Source organism: Mus musculus, chromosome 11, assembly GCF_000001635.26.
Source record: "Mus musculus strain C57BL/6J chromosome 11, GRCm38.p6 C57BL/6J".
NCBI classification, from domain to species: Eukaryota; Metazoa; Chordata; class Mammalia; order Rodentia; family Muridae; genus Mus; species Mus musculus.
The window spans coordinates 36,079,896-36,107,225 of record NC_000077.6 but is presented as its reverse complement, the minus strand read 5'-3'; the positions used below and the strand labels follow the sequence as shown (position 1 = coordinate 36,107,225).

Here is a 27,330-nt window from a genome sequence, read left to right as displayed (position 1 = left end):
AGCACACATCCTGAGCCACTGGCTGGAAGTCACAGCCTAACTAGTCCATTGTCAGGTCAGCACGGGTGCAGTTGTCTGGGATGTGCACTGAACTCCCTCCCCACTTTGGCAAGATTGCTCTGACCCCTGCACCCAGGTCAGTTATCACTGGGAACCCCCTGCATCTGTGCCCCAACTCCGTCTTGCACCTGCATGCGTGGCCTGCTCCCCCCCCCAACTCTTTGGACAGCAGGTATGGGCCCCACTGTGAGGCTGGCCCAGTGGCTGCCCTGCAGGCTTGCTCCCCTTCTGCATGGTTCCCCTGCTTCCCCAGCGCGGCCTCATGTCCCTCCTTCTCATTCTCTCCATTTCTCCAACCAGATGGCTGCCCTGATTTGTGCAACGGTAACGGGAGATGCACACTGGGTCAGAACAGCTGGCAGTGTGTCTGCCAGACCGGCTGGAGAGGGCCTGGATGCAACGTTGCCATGGAAACCTCCTGCGCTGATAACAAGGATAATGAGGGAGGTGAGCAAGCGTCTTCTAATTCCCATCCCCTCAAGAACAGTGTTGTGTGTGCTTGCGTCATGAGTCACTGTCTCCTGAAAGATCTCGCCATACTATTGCTCAGTGTTGTAATGTTTCCTTTGAAGTGAATACGGTCAAGAACACACATCCTTAGGCCATGAGGACACTTGCAGACCCAGGCTGAATAGTCACTGAGGTTTGGTGCTGGCTTTGGGTTCTCAAGCACCCATCATTGCAGAGAGGTTCTGGCTGTTGCCTTCAACGTAAATGGTCCTTTCAGACTTTTCAGGGTGGTAAATCATGGTCAGTGACAATGGTGATGGCTAGTGGGGTGACTCACCCTAAACTGGAATGTCATGAGCCATGTGCCCCTTCATCCTTATGACCCTCTGAGATGTCACTTTGCAGACGAGGCAACCAAGGCCTGAAGAGCAGTTCCATTACTTCTAGTATGAAGTCAGAACCCACACCCAGCTCTGAAACCAAAGTATGTGATCTAATCTGTGGTCACCCAGCTGTAGCCTGTGAGCCAAATCTAATTAGTGAGGGAGAAGAAAAGGTTTTTCACATTTTCCTGATGCCTGAGGGAAAATTATCTAAAGAAGACTTCATCTTATGGAAAGATACATAAATTCTAATTTCAATGTATCAACTGGTTTTTTTCTAATACTTTATTGATGCATAATTGATATCTAAAAGGCTGAACATATTTGATATTCACATGTTGATGAGTTTGGGTATATACATACACTCATGAAAGCATCACTATGTCCAAAACCATGAGCCTAGCCATCAGCACTCAGGGTTCCCTCCACCATATGCATTCTTATTTCTTATAAGTGTGGTTGCCATCTGCCCTCTTAGCAAATTTTAAGAACACAGCACAGTACATTTAGCTATTGACACAATGCTTACGGTTTAGCAGACCTCAAAAACAGACTTATCTTGCATGATGAAGCTCTAAATCCTATAGCCTATCCCTTCCTCTGTATTGGAAGATGGGAGTGTCCACTTGTTTATATTTTTAGTTTTTTGATATGCCATTTCACTGTATGTGGGGAGGAGAGGGAGAACATGTATGCCACAGCATACATGTGGAGGTCAGTAAACAACTTGCAGGAGTCAGTTTTCTTCTTCACATTGTAGACCCCAAGATCAAATGTAGGCTATCTGCCTTGGAGGCAAGTATCATTACCTACTGAGCCATCTCATCTTCTCTTGATTATATTTTCTGTACAATTGTACCTCATATTTAACCCTAAACACAGAACTAAGTGGCCATAACACAGTGAGAGATGACACAGGTATCAGGCCTCAAACATTCACTCTGGACACTTTTCAGGATGGGTGTGCAAACCTCTCTTCTGCCATCCAAGCTCTGATAGGGCTCAAACCCTACTTGGTGTCTGAGATCACACATGTATAGGTGGCCTGCCTGAAGAACCACTACTGTTCTGAACATCTGTATTGATTGTCCTGGAGCGTGTTCCTGTGTGTCACAGGGCTCCAGAGAGAAGTAGTGTGTGGGTCATGCGCTCTCCTAAGTTCAAATCCTGTGAGCTGTCTGTCCTATCAGTGTAGACTCATGGCCCACCCTCATCAAAATGACACCCAGGTCAGAGTTTATGTGAAGTTGAAGTTGTCTCAGGAGTTAAAAGATCTACAAGTATGCCCCCACTGTGACAGTCATAGAATATGGTGTATCACCATCCCGCATCAAAGTCACCTCTGCTTCATGGCCCTTGGAGTCAGCCTCAGGTATTTAAAGATGCAACCTGGTGAGAAACAAATGAGAATGTTTGACATTCTATTTTTTCCTCTTTCTTCATCCTCTTAATGGACATCTCAAAAATTCCATAACAATTGCCTTTGTGTATATAGACAGTTTGAGAGCAAGCAGGCATATTTACACGGATACGAGTTTGTGACCATAGAATTTCACAGGCCAGATGTGCTGTGGTGCCGTCCTTCATTCATTTTGCTCTCCTGAAACAAAGCCAGAATAGAAGATAACTCCTTCACTTTTGTGCAAGGTGAGGCACGACAGCATGAGGCATTCTTTTGAGAGTCCAATGGCCTTTTGCTTCCGCCTCCCTGGTGATTTCACTGAGTGCCATGGTTGCTCAAATATCAGCTCCTGCCTCCAAAAAGGAGCCAAGCCACTTCTCTGACCCCCCCTTCCCTGTTTGAGGTGTCAACAACCTGAAAGCATAGCAAATTGCTGGAGTGTGGCATACAAAAAAGAGAGGAGATTCCGGGAGGTCAGTGTCCCCAGCAAGCCCTGTGCTATCTACCTCCCTCTCCAACAGCCTCACCTGGATCCTGGCTCCCAACCTGAGGCACCTGATCTCCAAGCTGGAGGACTTGCCTCATAGGCTCAACTCAGGATCCCTTGTAGAGGCAGAGCCCCAACAACACAGGAAAGGCTAGGACAAAAGCAAATGAGACTGTGATTATGCTAAAGATAATAATGGCCTTCTTATGGGAACTATTAAAGCAACCTCCCAAGGAAGCAATTAGCCACCAAGAAGAAAGTCTCTGCACCGTGTTTATAAAAAGAAACTCCCAGTTAGTTCAGAGTTGCTTATGTCAGGTGAGAGAGGTAGATACCACTTCTCTCTCACCTGGCGTAAGCAATTCACAATTAAGTGAGTTCTTTTTTTGGAGGAGTTGCCTGGGCACAGGGCATTCTTTCTGTGGCTAATTACTTCCCTAGGAGGTGTGCTAAGCACTTTGTTGTTTATTGATAAATATTAAAGTTCCTCTCATCAACCCCAGACCCAGGGGCAGCAAGCTCACCCGTACGTATCTCTCTGTACACATCTTTTGGGGGGTGGTTGCCCCTGGATAGCCTACCTCTGTTGTACCTGGTTCCGTCCAGTGTTGGGAATTCTCTGAAAGGATTGTATGCTTTAGAAACCTGGCACTGGGTCAGAGAAGCATCCAAGCAGAACATGAATGCCGGCCCGGGGAGCAGCTGCAAAGAACACACTTGTCATAAATCTCCTGAATGGGGAAGATAATAGAGCATTCTTCCAAAGGGAACTGGAAAAGGCCAGTCCTTCCCCATCGCCAGACATCTGAGAAGAAGGAAAAAAACAAAAACTCAATTTAAAGTGATGGGTTTTTTTTTCCTTTTTTCTTTTTCTTTTAATTCTAAACTAAGATAGTTATAAACACAAACACAGAAACATTTGAAGTTCTTTACTGACTTCATTAACTGGGGTGGAATTGAATCCCTTGTACTTTCTGTCTATTCCCTAGTAGTTCCGAAAGGACCTAAAGGATTTGATTAAACCCCGGAGACTGGGGCCTGACCCCATTGCTGAGTTTCAGAGCTCATGGGTCTCTGGCAGGGTACAAGAATTGGAATGTCGGGTAAATTTCCAGGTGCCTTAGATGTAGATTTTCTTTGAGATACACAGTTCTAAAACATTCATTTTATATAATGCCTTAATTTCTTTCTATGCATCTAGAAAGGTACCAGATAAAATTGCTTCTTTTAACGACCTGGGGAAAATTGTCACGCACATATTCTCAATATTCTGTGATACTTAGCAGAGAAACCCTGTCAGGAAAGGCCACCTTAAGGTATGCCCACAGCAACATACATAGCAATCCCCACAGTCTAAATTCTTATTACTTTCTACAACACTCACCAACCATGTGACTTCTCACGTGACCTCAGAAAACAATAGCCAATTCTGAAGGGACAAGCTTTGTATGTCATGATACCTGCAAAAAAGAAGAGGAGAGGAGAGGAGAGGAGAGGAGAGGAGAGGAGAGGAGAGGAGAGGAGAGGAGAGGAGAGGAGAGGAGAGGAGAGGAGAGGAGAGGAGAGGAGAGAGAAGAGAGGAGAGGAGAGGAGAGGAGAGGAGAGGAGAGGAGAGGAGAGGAGAGGAGAGGAGAGGAGAGGAGAGGAGAGGAGAGGAGAGGAGAGGAGAGGAGAGGAGAGGACAGGAGAGGAGAGGAGAGGAGAGGAGAGGAGAGGAGAGGAGAGGAGAGGAGAGGAGAGGAGAGGAGAGGAGAGGAGAGGAGAGAAGAGAAGAGAAGAGAAGAGAAGAGAAGAGAAGAGAAGAGAAGAGAAGAGAAGAGAAGAGAAGAGAAGAGAAGAGAAGAGAAGAGAAGAGAAGAGAAGGGGAAGGAAGGAGAGGAGAGGAGAAAGAAGAGAGAAGAGAGAAGAGAGAAGAGAGAAGAGAGAAGAGAGAAGAGAGAAGAGAGAAGAGAGAAGAGAGAAGAGAAGACCGTTCACAGACCAGCTGGCCAAAGACTGTCTTTTTAAAAGTGAGAGAACTTCACTTGAACCGCTCACCCCAATTTGGAAGAGGAGAGACTCAAAGAAATATTTTTGCTTACAGGAGACAAATACCAGCTCATTAAAGTCTGAGAATACACACAACATGTGTGCCAAGTGACAGGCGGATAATATTTAATTATCACCACCAAGACAGAGGTGCGAGCTCTAGTTCATCACAGCCAGGGGTAGGAGAGAGAACGCTTGTAGATTTCCTCTCAAAGTGGGAACGGCAAGGTGAGGAGGCATCGTTAGACCGGCTGGCCTGGAGAGCCTGTACTCACTCTTTGGAGGCCCCTTTGTCACCCAGGACTTAGAAGCAGGACACCAAGCTTCAATGTGCTAAATGCCTGAAGTCCATCATTTCCAGCCTGCACAGGAGTCTGCCTGAAGCTCCATAGGATATATATCAGGTTCCCTATCAAGTTGGTGTACAGGGTGACAGTGGGGTCCTGATCTCAGCAGCCCACAACTGGAGGGGCAGAAGGATGCTCTTCCTAAGCTAAACTCATCCTGTTGCTTTGCATCACTGTTCTCATGGCTGCGCAGGACTGTCCTCTCACCTTTGTTCTTTCTCAGCACAGTATAGGATGGCATCCTGTTCTTCCTTCTTCCCTTCTGTGGTGTCTGCCTAGGTGACATGCGGCATCATAGTGCTTCAGCCTCTGGTTTTCAGAATTAGCCTGTGTATCTCAGCTCAGCATGTTACCTCCAAAAGTCTCAGTTTTCTTCTCTGTAAAAATGGGCATGGAGCTGAGATGAAAGGATGGACCATCTAGAGCCTGCCATACCCAGGGATCCATTCCATAATCAGCCTCCAAACGCTGACACCATTGCATACACTAGCAAGATTTTGCTGAAAGGACCCTAATATAGCTGTCTCTTGTGAGGCTATGCCGGGGCCTAGCAAACACAGAAGTGGATGCTCACAGTCAGCTATTGGATAGATCACAGGGCCCCCAATGGAGGAGCTAGAGAAAGTACCCAAGGAGCTAAAGGGGTCTGCAACCCTATAGGTGGAACAACAATATGAACTAACCAGTACCCCCAGAGCTTGTGTCTCTAGCTGCATATGTATCAGAATATGGCCTAGTCGGCCATCATTGGGAAGAGAGGCCCCTTGGTTTTGCAAAGTTTATATGCCTCAGTACAGGGGAATGCCAAGGCTCTTATTGTAAGTAGGTGGGTAGGGGAGTGGAGGGTGGGTAGGCGGGGGGAGGGTATGGGGGAATTTTGGGATAGCATTGGAAATGTAAATGAAGAAAATACCTAATAAAAAATAAATAAATAAAAATAAAAAAAATTTTTAAAATGGGCATGGTTATGTCAACTCCATGAGCTAGTGTGAAGTTCAAGTGAGCAAATGCATGTACCGTATTTTATAGATCCATGGCTTGGAGAATGCACAGGTTGGCTGGTAGCCTTAATTGTGTTACTGTTAATGTGACTGTCTAGAATGGAGACAGTTGTATAAACAGAATCTAACCAACGACTTTCCCAGTGCATAAAGCTGTGAAGAGCCTAACCTGTCTCATTTAACTTTAGTGCCGTGGAGCCCCGTGGGAACCTTGAAAGTCAAATTTCTTGGTCCCCACCTTTTGAGTCTCATTTAAGTCAGGTTTTCAATGCCAGTCTATATGCTTACCAAGCACCCCAGAGAGTGTTCCACAAACCACATTTTGAGGAAAGCATTTTTAAATGATGCTTTCTCCTACAGTGACTAGCCAAGCCCTATATCTTAGTACCCATGCCCCATAGCGATACCCACTTCAATTCCCAGAAAAGGTGAGGAGTTACATGAGGGGGAAGGAACATTAGTTAAGGAGGAAACAAATAATTATAAGAAAGGGGTACAAAGGATTTTTGGGTTTAGTTATTAAGTAGCTGAAATGTGGTAAGCTTTTCTTCTCATCTTGTCTTTACTGTAACAGATTCATTTTAACATTTCCCATATGTGTGTAGCATACACTTTACCCATCTTCCTCCCTGCCCCCTTCCTGGGATCCAAATCCACATCCCACACCCACCACTTCGATCAACTGTTTTAAGAATATTCTCCATTGCTAGTTGGGAAGGTGAGTGACGTTTGTTTCAGAGTTTTAAAACTCTTTAACTCTATGTCACAAAAGAGTGATTCCATCCGTCTGTCCATCCATCCATCCATTCATTCTTGCCCACATATGCCTTAGAATTCATCCATCTACCCCTCTACTCATCCATCTCTCCAGCCGTCCAACCTCTAGTAACTTATATTCATTCATGGTTTGACAAACATTTAGAGAGTCTACCAAGTGTTCAACAACAAAAGCTGGCTTTTGGAAAATGTTGCAACAATCGTGGCGTCCATTCCAAAGAGCTCACAGTCCAGCTGAAGAGATAGGATGCACAAAGGCTGATATTGTTTTATCAGTGCGTGAGCAGTGACAAAGGAAGAGTACCTTGCTAGGAGCAAAGAGAAAGGACTCCCATAGAACATGACACTAACAGGATGAGAGAAAGTATGTCTCAAAGTTGAGCCAGGTTTTCATCCTGACTCCAGTGGGTATCCTCAAAGCCACAGAGCAGAATGAGCAAGGGTAGGTCCACCAGCGATGTCTTCATTTCTCTTTATAAATTAAATACCACGCCAGTTTCCCTTCAGGATGGTGTTTCCCATTCTGCCTCCACTGGCAAGGTTTGGCTCCTTGTTTTGCTCCAGAGGAGGCCACCTTGGGTTAAGAGATGTGGATGCTGGCCTGAAATCTGGGCACACCATCCAAGGCACTCTAGCCAGGTCTAAATGAGGAGACATAACACTGGACTGTGTCCAAAGCACTTGAAACAGATGAAACCTGCCCCATGCCCACAGCTCCTTCACCCTCTTTTCCATCCCTTCACCATCCAAATGGGTTTGACCTGGTTCAAGGATGTGATTTGAACATTTATCTTCCTTGTTAATTAATACCCCACCTTGCCTGTGCCTTTAGCAGAGCCAGGCTAGGGACTTGAGTGACTCCGGAAGACATGGTTATTAAATCTAAAGAGTCCAGTTTCTTCATCCTGTGAGAGACAATGTTTGGTGAACCCATGGCAAAATGCCTTGATTAAGGTGTGCACATATGGTAATGAATCGGTCAGGTGGGAGGTGGTTTCAAAGTGTAACTTAGTCCTATTAATTGGGCTGAATGAAGATTTTCCTCAGATTCCAAAGGCCTTGTGCTAAATGTATCTGGAGCCATATGCAAGTCCTGGTTCCCTTACAGATGGGAGAGCCATTCTCCTAATGCTTGGGAAGAGAACCTGGCCTGCACGTCTCCAACATCTGGCTGGGCTGGGTCTCTCTTCCTTAGGAGAGCACAGAGCAAGCCCAGATGAGATGGTAGGGGAGGGCACGGCAGCAGTTGACTGATATCTCGCCATATATGTCCACTGAAGTATGACCTCTGAAAGCATGCAAGTGTTAGACTAGGTAATCCACTGGTGGAAAACAGTAGATTGATATTTGCTGGTGTTTAACTCATAGAATCACTAAGTGTACCAGGATGAGAGTGGACACTGAGCCGGTAGGTCTCTGCCCTTCTAGTCCCATCTCATGATTCTTGATCCTCTGACACAGTAGGTAGGGGACACTTTTATTGTAAATCAGATCCACCACGCCCTCAGAGGTTTCTCACACAATTAGAATCAAAGCAAATGTTTGCTTCGTCCTAGATAGAGGGCCTCCTCTGTGTCCCCTGCTTGCTTTCTGACTCTCCCTCCCTTACCCTCCCTACAAGCTTTGCCTCAGCCTCACTGTGTCACCCTTCTGATCCCCATACCAGCTCTGCTGTGTACAGCAGGGTCTTTGCTGGCTCTGGGCCTAATGATTCCAAGCCAGGATCTGTTTGCAATGGGTTTCCTCTCATCCTTCAGTTCTTGTTTCAGATACCCTGTCCCCTCCTCTACCGTCTCCCCATTTAATGTTCCCTTAGCATGGATGCCACACTCCTAGCTTTTCCAATGTAGATCTTTCCAGTTGTGCTGTTTTATCTTGCAGCCTATACAGTTCTGAGTCTCTTTCACCACGTTACATTTTGCTGTCTTCTAGGGACTAGTTTTACTCACCCCGTGGATATCAAAATAAGAGGGTGCTTAAGTCCTTTACATAAATTAGGGTAGCGTTTGCATCTAACCTGCATACATCTTCCTGTGCATTTAAATCATTTCATCTCTAGATTACCAATAATACCTGTTATCATGCAATGCTAGATACATAATTGCCATACTGTATTATCTACAGAAGAATAGTGCATACCAGTTCGGTACAGAAGAAATTGTTTCCTCTGCATGTGTTTTATTCGTTTATGGTTGAATGCATGAATGGGAAGCCCAAAGTGGGGAGGGGTGATGTATTTCTATTTCACAGAAACAAATGTGGGGACTCAGAGAAAATAAGACTCAAAACAGGCCTTTCAGCCACCTTCCAGGATGTAAAACTTTGCATCTTTAAAGCCATTGTCTCATTCCTTCTAAAACTCTCACAATGGGTATTTCCAGAGAGGAACAAACCAAGGGCAGAGCTTGGATTAGAACTCAAAGGAAATAAACACTTCAAAGATAAAACTTCTCCCACTGAAACCCTTTTCCTAGTGAGATGGATTTGACCATCAAATTTTTTTAAGGCATTTAAATTAAAGTTCACGCGTTTACTCAGCATAGCACCTTCAGTCCTTCCTAATCAAGTCTTCCGTACTTTAAATGGTTATTAAGTGTCTCTTAAGAGATTAGGCTTTTTTTCACCTGATTAGATGACAAATCCAATATTCATCATAAAATTGCAATGAAGACGCCTAATCTGTAAAATGCTAATCAGGGGGCTGGACAGATACTCTCAGTGGTTAGAGTGTGCAAGCCCAGCACCCAAGTCGGGAGGCTCACAACCACCCCAACTCCAGCAGCAGGGCCTCCAGCGTCCTCTTCTGGCCTCCATAGGCACTGCATCATGCCCACCTTCCCATGCATATGTTCTTTTCTTTAAATAATTTTTTTTAACGTTCGTCATTTAAAACACTAGAGACTTATTTTACGGAATTAAAGAATTAAAACACAGATTGAACTAGTGGCCAGAGGGCAACATTTATGTCATTGAATTGGCTTCTGGTAGTTTTGTCTCAGCCTGAGGCCCTTCCAGATTATAGCAAACCCTTACCTTTTCTATGTGACCACTACCTAATTCCTAGGGTGACACCCTAGCGCCATTTTTATTAGTTCGGTCTTCCTGGGTCTAGGTCCAGATCAGCAGTTTTCTATCAGGGGAGACTTTGCTCTCCAGGAAATTGCCAGTAACGCATGGAAGCATTTCTTAAGTGATGCTGGACAAGAAGTGCTCCTAGATGAAGTCTAGGTTGCTGTCAGTCATCCTTGTATGTAGGAAAGCTGCCCACAGTAAGGGGCAGCCAGGGCCAGTATGGAAATAGTTGTGAAGCTGAGAAACATTCCCCCAGAAGCACAGCTGCATGGGAAAGCCACTTAGTCCCAAAATAGAAAGCCGTTTGCCCTGATGTCAAAGGATATGATGCCCAAGGTCTGAGAGGCATTAAACACTTTCCTGGTTCAGGCATGTCCTGAGACTTCACCAACATGACCCAAATTAGCTGTGACCATACTTTGAAAGAGAAGTATAGCAGCTTGCTCAAGGTCCCATGGTCACAACACAGCCCTGCCAGGATCCAGAACACAGGTCAAGAGCCCTGCTCAGGTTGAAGGCGACTCTGGCACCTGAGCACTGTGTGCATTATCAGAGCAGGACAGACTCAAGGGCTGCTGCAGCCTCAACCCCACAGAAACCCGAGTTCTGAATGTGCTGAAAACCGCCATCCGCATCAGCTCTTTCCCCCGGCTAGGGATTTGGAGTGCACTTTTTCCCATAAAGTGCTTATGCACTGGAATGCCAGGGGCGAGCAGGGGAAACTGGAACAGTTGGACTCTAAATAGCGAGGCGTTCTCTGCAGCGCGCAAGAGCAGCTGCCCAAGGCCTGTGCTCTTTTCTTTGGTTTTCCATCTTCTCGGCCAAGAGCTCTGGGGGAATTGGAGAGAGGCCAGGTTGGTGGTGGCCAAATGTGAATCCAAAGACAATGACAAGGTTTCCCCAGCCTTCTCTGCTCCAAGCCTTGCTTTCTCCTTACTCGCAGCAAACAGCAAATCTTTATAGGGCAATTCTCTTACGTCCCCGTCTTCTTAAGGACCGTCATTGTAAATCTGTCCCTCACCACCCTACCCCCACATGCAGCTTTCTGACATTCTGAGGTCATGCACACTAAAGGACATCCATTCATAGAATCGTGTTATATTTCCCCCATGGGTATCTGGGACTATAGGTACAAAAAAGCTAAACTACGTAGTACGCCCAGGAATAGTAGTACATTCCTGTAATCACAGCACGTGAAAGGCTGAGGCAGAAAGATCTGGAATTCAAGTCCATGCTAGGCTACATGATGACAGTCTGTCTCAGCATAACCAAATTAAAGGAAAATAAAATGCTTATGTTATTTAGTTTTGCATAATCTATACCTACAAGATCTAGAGAAGCAAAGTAATTTCTTCGGGGACAAATAGCAAGCAGGGTAGACTGGGGCAGAGTCCCACGTGTCTTGTTCAAAATCTAGTCTGCTTTTTCTCTTGCTATGCAACCAGCAAAGGGATCCAGTGGCCCCTGGGAGAATCGGTGTCTGCCATTAATGTTGAAGCAGTGATCTACATCAGCCCCAGACCTAGGCTAGGATGAGTGACCACGTCTAACACACGTGATAATGAGTTCTTGGGCTACGTCCCCAAGTCCATCTCTCATTTTGTCTTCAGCACAGCCCTGTTCAGATTATTCTCATTGATGAATCCAATATCAAACACTCCCTTACAATGCAGCCATACTCCATGTCAGAACAACCCAAAATTTATGCATAACCATATTCCATCCCTAGCCACATGAATGAATGAGACTCAGAGACCTGCAAAGAGTCCATGGGTTGGTGGTGGTAATATATCTATTAAATGCATCATTGCATCACAGTGTATTAAGTCTGTGACAGAAAATGGGTCAAGGGGTTGTGTGTTCCCAGCAGCAGGTCATCAGAGACTTCCAATGTCGGTGACACAGACATGGCAATGCATGCCTGTAATGCCAGCATTTCAGAGATGAATGCAGAAATACCAAGAGTTCAGGGTTAGCCTTGGCTACATAGTTCAAGGCTAGCCTGAGTACATGAGACCCTGTCTCATGCGTGTGTGTGTGTGTGTGTGTGTGTGTGTGTATTAAATATATTTAAGTTAAAGGCTGAGTGGGGCAGGAGTATTGTCAGAAGTTTGAGGCACCCCAGGTTACATAGTGAACAGACCAGACTGGGCTAGAATGACATCTCATCTCAAAATAAATAAGGAAATCTTAAATTGTAAGAGATATTGGAAAATTAGATTGGGAAGGAGGGGAAAGCATTGTTGGTAAAGGGACTAGAAATTGAAAGACCTGGAGGAGAGAACAGCAGTGATCCTTGAGCACCTCTATGGTGGTTTAAATATGCTTCCCATTGGGAGTGGGACTGTTAGAAGGTGTGGTCTTGTTGGAGGAAGTGTGACCCTGTAGGTTGGGCTTTGAAGCTCCACCCAGTGCAGAAGAGTCAGTTTTCTCCTGTTGAAGCCAGATGAAGATGCAGAACTCTCAGCTCCTCCTGCATCATGTCTATCTGGATGCTGCTCTGCTCCTGCCTTGATGATAATGGAATGAACCTCAGAACCTGTAACCCAGCCTCAATTAAATGTTGTCCCTTATAAGAGTTGCCTTGGTCATGGTATCTTTTCACAGCAATGGAAACCTAACAGGACAACCTCCAAGGAGGCTGGGGCCTTTCCAATAGAGTCCACAAGGAGAAGAGAAGAGTGGGCTACAGGGATGCAAACAAGGCAGACATATGTGTGTGTCATTGGAGCATGGTGCTATGTTGGAGCATCATGTCATGTCTAAAGTCTTAGCTTTTTCCCCCTCTACATAGCACCTTACTCTCTGAAAAATCACACTTGGGCCTTATACTCAAATGGAATATTATATATTTGCTTAAGTCACTTCTAAATACACACCCTTGTCTATAAGAAAGTATGGCCTTTTTTGTATCTGTCTACTGCGTGTATGGACATTCTATCCCCATGGAGAGGAAAGGCAGGCAGGTTGATAAAGAAGTGCAGGGATCAGAGACTCTATGGTCATATTTAGGTTCCCCATGAACAGCATGAGCCCAAGTCATTCCATCTCTCCGAGCCTCAGTTTTGTCCTCTGTAAAACAGGGCTGAGGCTATACTACCTTGAAGGGTTTGGGAAGCCACTGTTGAGTTAACGCAGGACACAAAGCAATGTGAGTCAGAGTCAGAACCATCCACAAACCACATGCATGGACTGTTAAGGCCCATTCCTGGAGTGTGGATTCAGTGTGAGTCTGGTGTGGGGCCCACAGATGTGTGTTTCTAATAAGTGCCTAGGTGACACTGACCCTAAGAGCCTCTCACATGTCATTTTCAGGAAAGCTTAGGCTAGCAGGCAATGATATCTCCCAGCATGGCAGTTTCAGGGTCACCTAATGAGAAAAACAGGCCAAGCAATTCTTCATCTCAAGGTAATGGTCACTTGACTGGCACAGGACCCTGGTAGTATCTCTGGGTTCACATAGGCCCATGACATAGAGGTCCAGTGGTGGAAATGACTTGCAACTCTGGCTTCCAGTGTCTTATCTTCCTATTTCAGGAAGGTTTAAATAAAAGGCAGGTGTGGGAACAAGCCATCATCCTGGAGCCCTTTGACAAGCAGTACTAATGCTATCCCCTGCCAACCGCCACAATCTACTGAAGTGGCCATGACACTGACTTCTGGCAGACTGACTATCATGCATGTTGCTAGACATATCTTTGGATGGTCCCTGGCCCAGCCCACCCTCTATAGCTTAGCACTAGATTTATAATGTATGAGTATTTCTCACCTCTACTACCTTCTGCTAGATTATGTCACCAACTTCACTGGCCAGTCTACACAGAGCCATAAGAAGAATCCTAGTAACAGTCAAAGCCCAGCATCGTTGTTCAAGCCTCCTCTGCCCCAAAGAATGACTGGCAGGCTTCCATGACAGTTTCAGTGCTCTCTACAGGCAAGCTGCTGTCTCATCTCTGGTCCCTCTCCCCCTCATCTTCCTCCCTCCACTCTGCCCTCACCAGCCTGCTTGACTCTACAACTCTCAAATACATTCCTACCTTTGTGCATCTGTCTCTTCTTTCTAGAAGCCTCTTCCTCCAGATGTTTCTATGACTCGTATCCTCACGTCCTTCCCGGGTGACATTTAAGCCCTTCCTGGTCTGCCCCGTCACTAGTCCTCACCACCAACATCCTCTGGTAGTCACTGTGCCTCATTCAGTATCTTGAAAGCACCCTCACTCCCCCTGTATCTGGTATGCATCCCTTTGTTTATCATCTGCTTTGATCCTCTAGAGTCTAGCTTCACGTCCTTGTCTGTCATCATTGAGTCTGTCACATGAACTATAAACACGTGCCTCCATGAGAAGGCTATAAAACAGTTGCTTTTATCTAGTAGGTTATTTAGGGATGAATAAATTTCATGTTAGGATTTTTGTTTTTTTAATGACTGTTTCAAACAGCGATATCTTCCTAATTCCCACCCCTAACTGAGGACAGTCGAGGGCTGAATAGTCCCGCACCTACTAGTGTATGGACAGAACAAATTGGAATCAGTGAGCTATAAAATAAATAAATAAGTATCATCAAGGACACAAAGTTGAAAGGGAGAGGGGTAGATCTGAGAGGTGTTGGGGAAGAGTTAGGGTAAATACGATCAAATACTATATGTGTATGTCCCAGTGTCGCTAATAAACACATGACCAAAAGAAACATGTGAGGAAAGGGTTAAGTGTAAGCACCGGTTGCAGTCCACCATCTAGGAAGGTCAGGCAGAGACTCCAGCAAGAACCCAGAGGCAAGAACTGAAGCAGCGACTGTGGAGGGACTAGTTTGCTCTCTTATACAACCTAGAGCTACTTAACCCAAGAGTGGCACCAACCTCCTGTATCAACAGGAGTCAAGGAAATGCCCCCTCGGACTTGTCTACGGTCAGTCTGATGGAGACAACTCTTCAGTTAGGATTCTTCTCTTCTCACGTGTCCCTAGTTTGTATCAAGTTGAAAACTGTGTCACAGCACATTATGAAATAATTCTCAAAATAAACAAGTAAATAAATGAATGATTTTATCATTTAAAAAAAATAAAAGGAAACCTAAGCCATTATATATCACTGCAGCCACTTGACTGGTGTGAGAAAATCCAAATGGAAGATTAATTATTTCCTTTCGGCAAGACACTAGCACATGGCTGTACTGTTCTTGCCAAAGTTGCTTTCTAGGGTACATGACAGTGCTGTTAAAGTTGTTATGCTTTCTGTGTAAAATGGTCCCCACAGGCTTATATGTTAAAGGCATGGTCATTGCTGTTGAAGCCAGTCATCAACTGGCAGGTGATTGGATTATAAGGTTCTGCCTCTATCGATGAACCCACCCAATAATGGATTCATACCATGCTGGCATTATCAGGAGGTAGTGGCCTATCTGAAGGAAGGTGGGGCCTACTTGAAAGAAGTAGACTACCTAGGGCATGTTCCTAGGGACTGTCCTTTGTCCCGCCCCTTCCTGTCTTCTCTCTGCTTTCCAGACACCCTGAGGTGAGCACCTTTGTTCAGCCACACTCTCCTGCCCCATCCCAGGCCATAACAGAGGAGCAAGCCTAACAGGCTAACACCATAGATAGCCAAGGTCAATGCTTCCTCCTTAAGTTGGTTTTGTTGGATAATTTTGTCACAGCAACAAAACAAAATTGACGAATGTACCCCAGAATTATCCATTAAGACAGGAAGACATGCAGATGCACTGTGGACAGCCTGGACTCTGAGATCGCCACGTACAGCTCGTGGGTCAAGGCGTAGCATGGTGGAGAAGGCTGAGGCTGGGCCTACTGTCCCGATTGCAGCTTGACTTCTCACAGTCCTTCATCTCTCTAAGACTGGCTTTCTCCAGCTGTAACATGAGAGGAAACAACTGGCCATCATATTCTAAATGTTTTTGATAAAAGGCTTAATCTTTTTTGACAGCCTTGTCACACTGATATGATTATTAGTACCGTTCTGTAGATAAGAAACCAAGGCCCCGAGGAATGAAGTGAGAAGCCCAAAGCCACAGAGCTAATGGTTTACAACCAACATATTGCACACAGTCAGTTTGTTGGGTGTATTTTTTGTGTGTCTCCTGATCTCACAATCATAACCAGCAATATGATATTAGTTCCTGGCACCCATCCCGCAGAGGAGTAGCGAGGACGAAATGAGTTCATCCTGATAGCTCATCTAGGGCCTTCTGCACAGGACTGGCTGGCTTTAGGAAGGGAGCAATTTAGAAATTAGTTCTTTCCATTGTCCCAGTCAAGCTGAAAGCTTGTTTGGTAACCAAATCCAATCGCTCCTCGAAGCCAGCAGTCAGAAGTGTGTTTATGACACAGAAAGAAGCATCATGCCCGAATGGTCTCAACCCTGAGGCCCATCCTGGACTCAGACATCCCTGGGTCTCCCCTCAGGCAGAAAGTAGCTGTTCCAGCTTGTTGCTCCACAGCACTGAATGTGACAGCCCCTTTTTTTCTAAAGGACCCGGCAGGTCACTGTCTGGCACCCCACCAGGCTGCTATCCCCTGCTGGGCCTAGGCTCCATGGCCATCCCCCAGCTTCATCTGTCTGACCTGTCAGCAGGCTCTGTGAAACGCAAGCTGATGAGGAGCTGGGAAGGGAAAGAAGGTGGTTATGAGAGACCAGGCCCAGCAGGCAGAGGGCAAGCACTTGGGGAGATGGGAGGCTAGGATCAGAGGCCCTGCTCTCTGTGGCCAGTGGCTTCTGTAATAGTCAAGGGGAAGACAGCAGCAGCCGGGATGGAAGTCCCTAAAGGACTGCAAACAAAGCAGAGCTAACGGGGTGAATGTGTGCTGGGTCAGGGTTTGTCCATGGTGCTGAACTACTGATCAACTGCAATCATTGCTAAAAGCTGCTTCGTGGCTGAAGGAAGTCAGCTAGCCAAGAGTAGAAAGAAGAAAGGGGAAAATATGGAAAGGGGTGGGAGTAGGTCAGAAAAAGAATGGAGGAGAGAGAGAGAAGAAAATGAGGGTGCTTGCTGAAATATCAACACTCAGAGGGGACCCTGATGTTCGAGAACTCTCACCACCTCCTGTAAGAGTCAGGAGTAGAAGTCAAGAGGCTCTGGAAGCAGATAGCCAGATGAGAACCACCCACCCATCACTAATCAGTTTCGTGCACTTGATCAGAACCCAGTTGCTCTCTGAGCCTCAGTTTTTCCATCTGCAAAAATGGAGCTGGCAGAACCCAGTCTTGTGAGGTTCCTAAGAACATATGTGGATGATATTGGATAAATGAAGGACTCATGATGTAGAATGGGAAAGCTTATAGAAGCTTGAAGAGCTGGTACAGGGCCAGCCCAGTGGTCACCTACCAAATCACAATATAGCTGGATATAAATGAAGACCTGGAGTAGAAAACTGGTGATACTCCATAGCCCAATACAATATGTATTCACATCACTAGTCCTCCAATTGACTTAGCTATGTCTTGGGTGCAAGGACCAGAGGCAGGCTCCAAGCATGGCTCCATGGTACACTGACTCCCAGGAAGGGAGAGGTCTTTAATGAGAAGCATAGCCTCAATAAGCAGCTATGTGTAAGATGTGGACTTTGGAGAGCAGCAAACCTTGTTTAAAACTACCCTTACCGCTTCATCCACTCATTAAATCTGTGTCTAGTTCTCTTGCTCTGCTATTGCAAATGGCAGCCCCAATGCCTGGGATCCCAGAGCCTCATGTAGAAACTACTCCACACAGTACCTGATACCTAGAAACCTCTTCATAGTCACCAACTATTAGCCCTCAGAAGACATGCTTGCCTGTAATGCAGGCTTGGGAACCACAGCCTATGGACTGCATCCAGACAAGGGCTCATAAATTTAAAAAAAAAAAAAAAAAAAAGACAGTAGCTTTTGGGGCATTTGTTTTGTAACTCAGCCGCGTGAGGTTTGCACATGACAATGTCGTATCACAACAGTAGAAATTTTCGATGCTTCAACAACATGCTACTTCCCAGGATGTCACTTAGCACTGGGCCCTGAACTCAGGACCACCTCAGGGTATCCAGGAAGCGGAGAAAAGACAGAAAGAGAAATGAGACAGTGTACGGTTCACCAGAAGGGTCATGCTTGTCATAACACTGTAGTTTGTGTTGGGCCTGGTCATTGTTGACCACCACAGTCTGCAAAGCCAAGTGGGGACAGAGATGCTGCTTGGTACCATGGAGGACAGGGAGGTTTGGTTGGCCCTTCTGAGAACAGGGCCCCTCCACTGGTAGAATACCTTCACATACTGTTGTTCTCTCTATGACACTGGACACAGTGGGAGAGGCATGTCTGAACCAAAGAGCTCCATCCACTCTCCTCTGTATTAAAGAGCTGTGAGTATTTACATATCAAGGACTCTAAGAAGTTCTGCTGTGAGAACTTAGCTTCATATTATTTAATTCATCTCTCCCAAATTGTACTTGAACATAGACCCACCCCCAACCTGCCACCTCCATTTTTGTGTTTCAGGGAACCCCTGATAATATCCTACAGGATCCCTAGATTGGAAAAGCTGGAGTGGTCCCTCAGGACTGCATGAACCTCTCCGTGTCTAAAGGGCTTTTACAGTAACTCGGGGCGAGGATTCTTAAACTTTCATAAGCAAGGGAATCTCCTAGGATTCTTACTAAAACTCAGAGTCACCGTCTTTGATTGTAGGTCTCAGATAACAGAAAGAATCCAAATGCCTGTCCTTCAGGCCAGGTGACAAGGACCATAGTTTTGAGCAAGGCTGGTTTAGATTATCTGTACTAGAAACTCCAAGTGTCCCCATCGCTGGAGAGCTTGTATAGGCTCTCGAGCACCACACAACCTCCCTAACAGATTTGGTTGGTTGTTATTTGTGTTTCGTTGTAGGGAGCATTTGGTAAAGAACCTTCACCAAAGTAAATAAATAAAGTAGAGGAACATGTAGGATGTGGTGGAAAATATCCCCCGCCCCTTTAGCCTCCAGGCACAGCTAGGGGCGTGAAGACGTGAGCTCACCCCTGAACCACACCCTTTGAGTAACAGAGCCTTGTGGCTCTCCTAGCTCACTCTGCTTTTTCTCTTTCCCACATCCTTCCCCCAAAGCGGGAAAGCTGACAAAGAGCTCGTGGTGGGGCTTCCACTCTGCCAGATCTCTGGCCAAGCCTGACTGATCTTCCATGGCTAAGTCATAAGAAAAGCTGAAGGTGCTTTGGGGCAAGGCTCTTTGGCCTTGGAACTCGAGACTGACACAAAGAATTGGCACGAGGTAAGAAGAAAACTTCCAACAGGCCTTCCAGGAGTGAAAATACGGTTCTCCTTCTTGCAATATTTAAGAATGGCCATGCTCCACAGAGGGAGAGCAGGCCGCCTGAGGAACAACGGTCCGTCAGGCAGCCAGGGTATTAATGGCAGGTGAAACGTTCCAAATGAGCACCCTGTCAGCCAATCTATTGCTTTCAGAGGTTGGCAATGCGGGAAACCTAACAGAGGCAATGAAGAACTAATCTCATATTGCCAGGTTAAATCAAGTCTGCCTTGCCTGCACCTTTCACTTCTTAGTTACATCAAGCCAGAATACTTTCAATTATCCCTCACTTCCAACTTGTCAGCAGGCATAGGGGAAAATGCAAATGGAACAATGCCCTTCTCTGCTGGAGAGCAGGAACTATCATTAAGAAGCGCTGTTCACCAAGCTGTGTGTCAGTCTTCCTGGGGGGCCCCATCCCATAGCTCTCTGCATGTCAAGGTAGTGATATTAACTTAAGTCCATTCTATAGATTGGGAAAGTGAGTTCACTGGCCCAGGGTTAAAGAGCCAATGATTAAGGGTCCAGCTTTGAAAGCCAGAATGTTCTCATTCTAAAGTTTATGCTCATTTGGTTTTTTTTCTAACTGGGCCAAGAACCAGTATCACCATGAACAAGTTGGGAAAAGGCTAGGTACTACAACTTTGTGGGGCCTGGGCTTTAGAGAGACTTCCTTGAACATTTCTAAAGAATAGGCCAGAACCAGCATGTTAGCTTGTAAGACCACCCCATGTAAGCTCCCTGTCCCCCCATCAGGGTGCCTTTGAAATGTCTACTATCCTTTATCCACTCTTTAAGCATGCAGAATCAACCAGATGCTAAGAGTTAATCTGGGATTTAGCAGGGTTTTAGCTCCAACCCCAGGAGTCCCAGGAGACTCCTGCATCCTAATATATCAAGCAAGGAGACAGTTCACCGTGAATGATGGATAAAGGAGCCAGTCAGTGCAGCATAAGGAAAAGTACAGATAAAGGTGTTCCACTACCACAGGTCTATCTTTGTGGCACCTACATGAGCCTTCTCTTAAATAGAGGAAGAGCTGAGGTAGAGGTGAGGGTCATATATAATCACACAGTCTTGGTCCATGTGTGTTCCAGGTGATTGTCCCCTCTGTTCTGGCTCTGCAGGGTACTTAAAGAAAGTTGTCCTTGTCATCACTTGAGAGCAATATAGCATCCATAAAATAATCACATCTTCCCCAGGAGACAAGCTCCCCATCACAGATAACTGCCATCATTTGAGGTGTGGTTTGTCGGCTCATCGATGTGTACACAAAACTTCCATCTCTTATAAAACAGAGGTTCCTCTATCAGTCTTGTTGTTTCTGGCTTCAAATGTGGCTGATGGTTCTGCTATGTTTGGGGGGCACAGGGGCTCTGAAACTCCCAAAGCTGACAAGACGCCTAATGGAGGCCTAAATGTCCAACCTTTGCTAACTTTGTGGACTCCAGTGAGGAGCCAATACTTTTCAGCAAAAGTTTCTCAGAGCCTGTTATCCGTGCATCATCCTAGGGCCAGGTGGCCAGCAGCTCCAAAGGACTGTAGACAGCTTCTTCTACAGGTGGGAGCAGTATCCCTTTGCAGTCTCCTAGAGATTGGGTTGCTACAGCAATGATAATTTGTACTAGGGGACTGCAGACATACATAAAGGACTGGCCAAATATATTTGTTGGACCCCATGAACTTTAGGATGACAATGCCAGAGCTCAACTTAAGTAAGATTCTTCCAAGGCACAATCCACTCCAGGGCTGCCATCTCCCCAAAACTAACCCCCTGGGGGAAAGGGGTCCTTTGGCCTTTGTCAGGACCCTTGCTGACCAGATACCCCGCCCCTTCCTCCTTTATTTCTATTACAGAACAAAGCACCAAGTTTGATCTAGGTCCAGCCGAGTGTCTCTGTTCTTCTTCCCACCATGCCACTGGCTCTCCCATCACCTCCCCATGATTAACCCTGAGATCTCCTGGGTTTGTTGCCTGTATTTCCTGCATTTTTCTTAAGGGAAATGAAAATTTACTAACCTCTGTGTGGGTCAGCAAACTATTGCTAACCAGAGAACCCAAGAAAAATTAAAACAAGAAATAATAGTGATTCAAACACCCGCAGCATGTGACCAGGTATGCCCACTCTCTTAGGCCTCGTGATGGGCTTGGCCGATCACCCAACCTTGCTGTGAGATACCATCATTGTTACAGCACCACTTTCTGAAACTGCCTACACCACTAGCTAGCCAAGATGAGAAGCAGAAATGTGTAGAGTGCCCAGAAAGTTCCCTTGGGCCTTTCCCCAGCCAGGACCTCCTCGTGGAGGAGACTATAATTTCTGACCTATTGTGACTGATTGTGTCTCTCCTTGAGCACCCTATGTACTCTTCAAAGCTCATGTTTTTAACCAAAGCTCTACATAGCCCCCAGCCTACTGACTAGGATAGAGGGACTGGATGGGTCAGTGGTTGTGCGTCCTTGCAATGGATCCTCTCAAACCACGGTATGGGAAAAGAGGGTTTCAGTGTGAAATCTGAACTTACAAACCATTGTTACATGTAATTTATTTTATATGAGTGTGCACGTGTGTGGAGATTAGAGGATAGCATAAAAAGGTTGGTTCTCTCCTTGTCCCAGAAGGATCCTGAGAATCAGACTTAGAGCATCAGGACAGCAGCATTGCTGTCACCCACTAAGCAATCGTGCCAATCCAACCCAGACTGCATGTAGAAGTTCACCGAGTGTCCACCACACCTGCCTTGAATCGTTGAGGTCAATTTGTGCTACCTTAGGAGAGAAGGAAACCGAGAGAAGTAAACACGGATGTTCCTCTAAAGCTTTTAATGCTTAAGAAACCCATAGAGTTCACACAGGTCAAAGAGGAAGTCATGTGCCTTCCAAACAGTGGGAAACACAAGATGCCACAAAACTGAACAAAACACTTCTAACCAGGTCTCCCAAAGTCCCCAGTTTACAGAGATCAAAGAGGAAGACGAGAGACATAAGCATCCTCACATCTTCTATGACTCAAACAGACTCAAAGATGCAGGCAGCCTCTTTTGGGCAAAAAGATAGACTACATGTTTTACTAGCTCTGAAATACCCGAATGTTGACTGTGGCTACTCCCCTGTGTACGTGGGGCCTCACGCCACCAACGTGAGCTTGTCTGTTCCGATAAGTGTTCATTAATAGTTTGAGCAGGAGTCTCTAGAGCATGCAGGTGGCCCCTTTAGACTCCAGCAGAGCAAAGTAGAGAGGCACTGGAGATGGCTGACATAAGCCTCTAGCTGTCACAGAAGGTCTGTGCCAACCCAGTGTGATGGTTTGAATCTCACAGGAGAATGGGGGGGTTGTCGGCAGCCAGGTTCTAGGAATGAATTCCTGGCCACTTTGTTTTTCATACCCATCTCTTTTCAGGTGCCCATGTCAACCACCCCAGTTCTTCCCCAGCTGGAGCAGTAGACAGGCCTTCAGAAGTGATTAAGTCTTGAGTTTCCCTGGGTGACCAGCCAAGTAGCGCTGAAGTCTTCTGACTTCCTTAATGAAGAAGCATCTCTTTCCTGTAACAGAGATGCTAGCATTGGCCGCCTTTCCCTGCATCTTAGCCAATTGGCTAAGACTGACTCAGCCTTCCAAGCTTCAGTTTTTTCTCTGTAGGATGCTCATGATGGTTAGAGTTCAATTTCTGAGCACTTGTGGTACCAGACGCTGCTCCAAGTACCACAAGTCATTCTTTGGCATCCACAGGGTTTCCTCAGAGCCCCACAGAGACCAACCCCCATGCTCAGATCACTTACAGAAAATATGTAGCCTCTGCATGGTAGCTTCCTCACATCTTCCAGAACCCTGCTCCGGGGTGTCCAGCCTTTGACATCACTATGTAACATCACTTACAAAATTCATCTCTGATGGCTTGGCAATCAAGTCACAAGAAAATATTTTAAGTAAATTATGACTTTGTGTAGGGTCGTATTCAGAGCCCTCTGCATACAACTCACAGGCTTAGTTAGACAGAACTACCAGAGCATCTCAAGGTGACTTCTGCTACAAGCTAAATGCTACAATGTAAAAGAGTGGTGGTATTGGATTGGCTGGGAAACAGGAAACCATCTACATGAGTCCAGTACCAATGTAGCCAGCATAGGCTTGGCTTCGTATTCTGAGTTTAGTTGAAGGCACAGATATGAACACCAGATCCAGAGGGCTGAGAGTTGGCTGATTTATTTCTCCAGACAGCACTTTCCCACCCCATCACCATCGTTGCTTGGCAAATGGGGGAGGGGGGGGAGATGAGAGGCTGAAACAGCTGATTGTCCACAGAAGTTGAACAGTAGCCAGGCTGAAACTCTGAAACGAGAACCTAGTCTGAAGTTCCAAGGTTGCCTCACCCTTCATGGCAAAGTTGCTGTGAAGATTCATATTTTAAGAATATCAAAATGCTGCTTCCTCTGTAGCGATCCTAACCTGTCATTATTTGGAACCTAGCAAGTTTGCCAAGGTTTGACCAGCCCAGGCCCCATCCTAATAAATGACTCTAAGTATAAAGGAGTATTAATTTTATTGCTTTTCTTGTCCATGTTTAACAAACAAGGTACATTTAAAGCTTCAGTGAAATTCTATTTAGGGTAGTACCTATAATTTACTAAACATGTGCTATATGATAAAAGGATATTCTATACATCAAGTCTCTTATTCCCTATCTAATAATGCTATATCACATACACTATAATAACTGTGTTGTTGTTGCTATTGTTGTTGTTCTTTGAGTGAAGGTCTGGAGCTTGCTATGTAGACCAGGTTTGACTCCAACTCACAGAGATCAGCCTGCCTCTGCCTCTGCCTCTGCCTCTGCCTCTGCCTCTGCCTCTGCCTCTGCCTCTGCCTCTGCCTCTGCCTCTGCCTCTGCCTCTTGAATGCTGAGACTAAAGGCATGTGCCGCCATGCCCAGCCAGATAGTTCAGTTTTAAAGGCAAACGAACTGAGGCTCAGCAAAGTTGTTCCTCTTCCCAAGCTTGCACAGCTGGGACAAGGACAAGGAAGATGAAATCTAACCACAAATCCACCTGATTCCACACAGCAGGCTCTTACCTCTCACACTGTGTGGGGGTAGGGCCTTCTCTGTTAGGACTTCTAAGCCAAAGAACTCACTCTATATTACTAGATTGTCTGATGTTTTAAATCAAAAGTAACATTTAAAAAATAAATTAGGTGTAATATGGTAGTGTACAATTCCAGTCATAATACTTGAGAGGTTGGGGCTGGTGAGATGGCTCAGCAGTTAGGAGCGCCGACTGCTCTTCCATAGGTCCTGAGTTCAAATCCCAGCAACCACATGGTGGCTCACAACCATCCGTAATGAGATCTGATGCCCTCTTCTGGAGTGTCTGAAGGCAGCTACAGTGTACTTACATATAATAAATAAATAAATAAATAAATAAATAAATAAATAAATAAATAAATAAATATTTTTTAAAAATACTTGAGAGGTATAAGCAGGAGGATAAGAAATTCAAGGTCACCCTCAGCTAAAAGTAGAGTGAATTCTGGGCCAGCCTGGGTTATGTGAGTGCCTATATCAAAACAGCAGTAAAAGAAAATAACAGAAAAGTGATATTTTTTGAGCAGTCTTAGTGTGACTGCAATTAATTAATATTAAAATATAAATAAATAAATGGGCTAAATTTTGTTCCCAGAAAGATTCTTCACGCCCACATTTCCCTGGAAATGCCAGTTCAATTATCATATGATATAATACGTGTGTAGAAAAATCGGCCAAAGCTGTGATTTAGCCTCATTTCTGACAGAAAGCGCCTAGAATGAGCTCTGAGGCCACGTTTCAGAACGAAATGAAACAGATGCGGACATGTGAGCAGATGTGTCAACATCGTGGATCACCTGGGAGGTCCCACTTGCTGAGTCAGAATGAAACTCCTCTTAAGGGTCACTGCAAACATCTCCCACCACCACCCCAATCCCCCAGGGGGAGGGATGGTGGGTGGAGACGAAGCCAGACAAATAAGTAGGTATATAAATAAATAAAGAAAAGGGACAGTGTCATCAGAGGGCCTGTGGCTTCCCGCCCTGCTGGATGGAGCCGTCCTGGCCTCTTGGTCCTGAACCGGCAATTCAGAGTGGTTTGATTGCCTGCTTGATTGTTTGCGAGATAACTGCAGGATTGTCAGTGACAGGGTAATTTACTGAAGATTGCAATGTCAGACTCCATCCAAAGGGCCTGCTAGCATAAAGATGCGGTTCTCGTGACTGACAGGCCACTGGGAGACTGGAGGGCCAATTTAAAGTTCATGGTGTGGTCGGAGAGTGTTGGGGGCAGCAGCCAGTGATCACACAGCATGAGGAGGTATTACAGGCATGGTGTATGCTGCTACCCTAAGGAACACCCTCCCCCCCCTTCCCCCGCAACCCCTAAACAGTGTGACCACAGCAGAGAAATGTAAATGCGTGGGAGGAGATCATTTATATCTCATCTTTTCTTCTTATTTGTCTTCTGTTATTGCTGATTTGTCTAGACCATCTCTTGCCATTCTGAGCCCTCAGATTTAACAACAACAACAACAAAAAAAAAATCAAAACAGTATCAACAAAACGGGGTGGGGGGGAGATTGAAGGTATTGGCAAACTTAGAGTGCCGGCCTCCCAGTGCTGGGGTGGGGGGAAGGGGAGGACAGCGTGCTTGATGCTTAATAGGAAAACTGTCTCCTGGTTTTATTTGAACTGGACGCATACACGTACGTGCTCGAGCTGGTACTATGGGGTGGGTGGTAAAAGAACTGGAGGAGGAAGAAGCCCTTCCCAGTTGTAGGAGGGCAAGGCCACCAGAGATGGATAGGGCTCCTAATGGGAAGAGGCCGGCGACCTTAAAAGAAATCTATAGCGCGAGCAACAGTGGGTTTCTTCTCACCTGAGAAGCATCTAGGCTGCTGAATAGAACTGCGGATCTCAGCGGGTTATTTTTAAAACCTGAAGCTGGGCGTTCTGTGTAGATTCTCTCTGTCTGGTGCAGCAGTCCACAGACGTGATGTCCATGGCAGAATTCAATGCAATTATCTCCCGCCCCTCTTCTTCCTTGTTCCGCCAATGGCCCTTGAATCTGGACTGAACAATCGGACTGTGGATCTGGGGCTATGTTCCTGGACCAGCCCTCTGCCAGGATGTTGTTCACCCTCCAGCACTGTTTCTGGGGCCTCAGCTTTTCTGGGCTCTGGGGAGCCTCACATTCAGCCAGCACACAGGGCTGAGCTGCTCAGAGCCCTGATTTCCAAAGTCTTTAAACTTACACCGAGCCTGCCTGCCCACCCTCCTGTGGTCTGCATTTCTAGGAAATTGTGTAAATCTGTGTTACGAGGCACACCAGCCGCATTTGCCCACGTGGAAAATGAGAGGCCAGTTTCGGTAATTTAAAGCCAAACAGAACACACCACCTCCTAATTTGTTTGTTTGCTAGAAAGAAAGTAATGCATTAAAATAATTGTACATTAATTGCTAAATTACAGAGGAACTTTGGTGAAATTACATATTTCAATTTCATTAGTGAAACCAAAGGGAAAGGGGGATGCCAAAAAAAAAAAAAAATACATTGTTGTAAATGTAAAAGCCCACAGCCAGACCTCTGATTCAGCAATCCTGGACAAGTGTTTGTCATGATGCAGCCCAGGACTGGAGAGCAGGCTTTTAAGATGCTAATTATTCCCACCCACCCACCCCAAAATGCCTTGCTATCAAACCCAGGAGGAATCAGCTAAGTTATCCCCACATTTTTTCCACCTCATTCCCAATCAAAAAACTCACTCTAATAGGGAATTTGGAAAATGAATGCTGCCCTCATCATTCGGGTCCTCAGCCTTCTCTGACACGTGAAGAATGGCAAACAGTCATTTACTCATTCAACAAACATTTGTTGAGCATCCTTTTCTCTGCTGGACACTGAGAGAGGCATAAATGTCGACGTTAATAAGGCCCCGTTCGTCTTTCACTGAATTTCTTTCCCCCGTAGGGAGGCAAGCATAAAGACGTAATTAACTGACATACAAGGAAGTT

At 45.8% G+C, this 27,330-nt stretch overlaps 1 protein-coding gene and 1 long non-coding RNA gene across 23 annotated transcripts in view; one reads left to right on the top strand and one right to left on the bottom strand.

The window, feature by feature from the left end:
- Nucleotides 1–27,330, top strand: part of Tenm2 (teneurin transmembrane protein 2) — a 1,230,398-nt gene that overhangs the window by 1,129,828 nt on the left and 73,240 nt on the right. For all 22 annotated transcript variants that reach the window (XM_030245994.1, XM_006533290.3, XM_006533295.4 and 19 more), the window contains one exon: nt 361–507. In XM_030245994.1, coding sequence (XP_030101854.1) covers nt 361–507 — 147 coding nt within the window. The remainder of the gene's footprint in view (nt 1–360; nt 508–27,330) is intronic.
- Gm42071 lies at nt 1,164–2,983 on the bottom strand. The gene is made up of 2 exons (XR_879796.2): nt 2,823–2,983; nt 1,164–2,493 (listed from the first exon to the last, which is right to left on the bottom strand). It is a non-coding gene; the product is annotated as a predicted gene, 42071 (long non-coding RNA).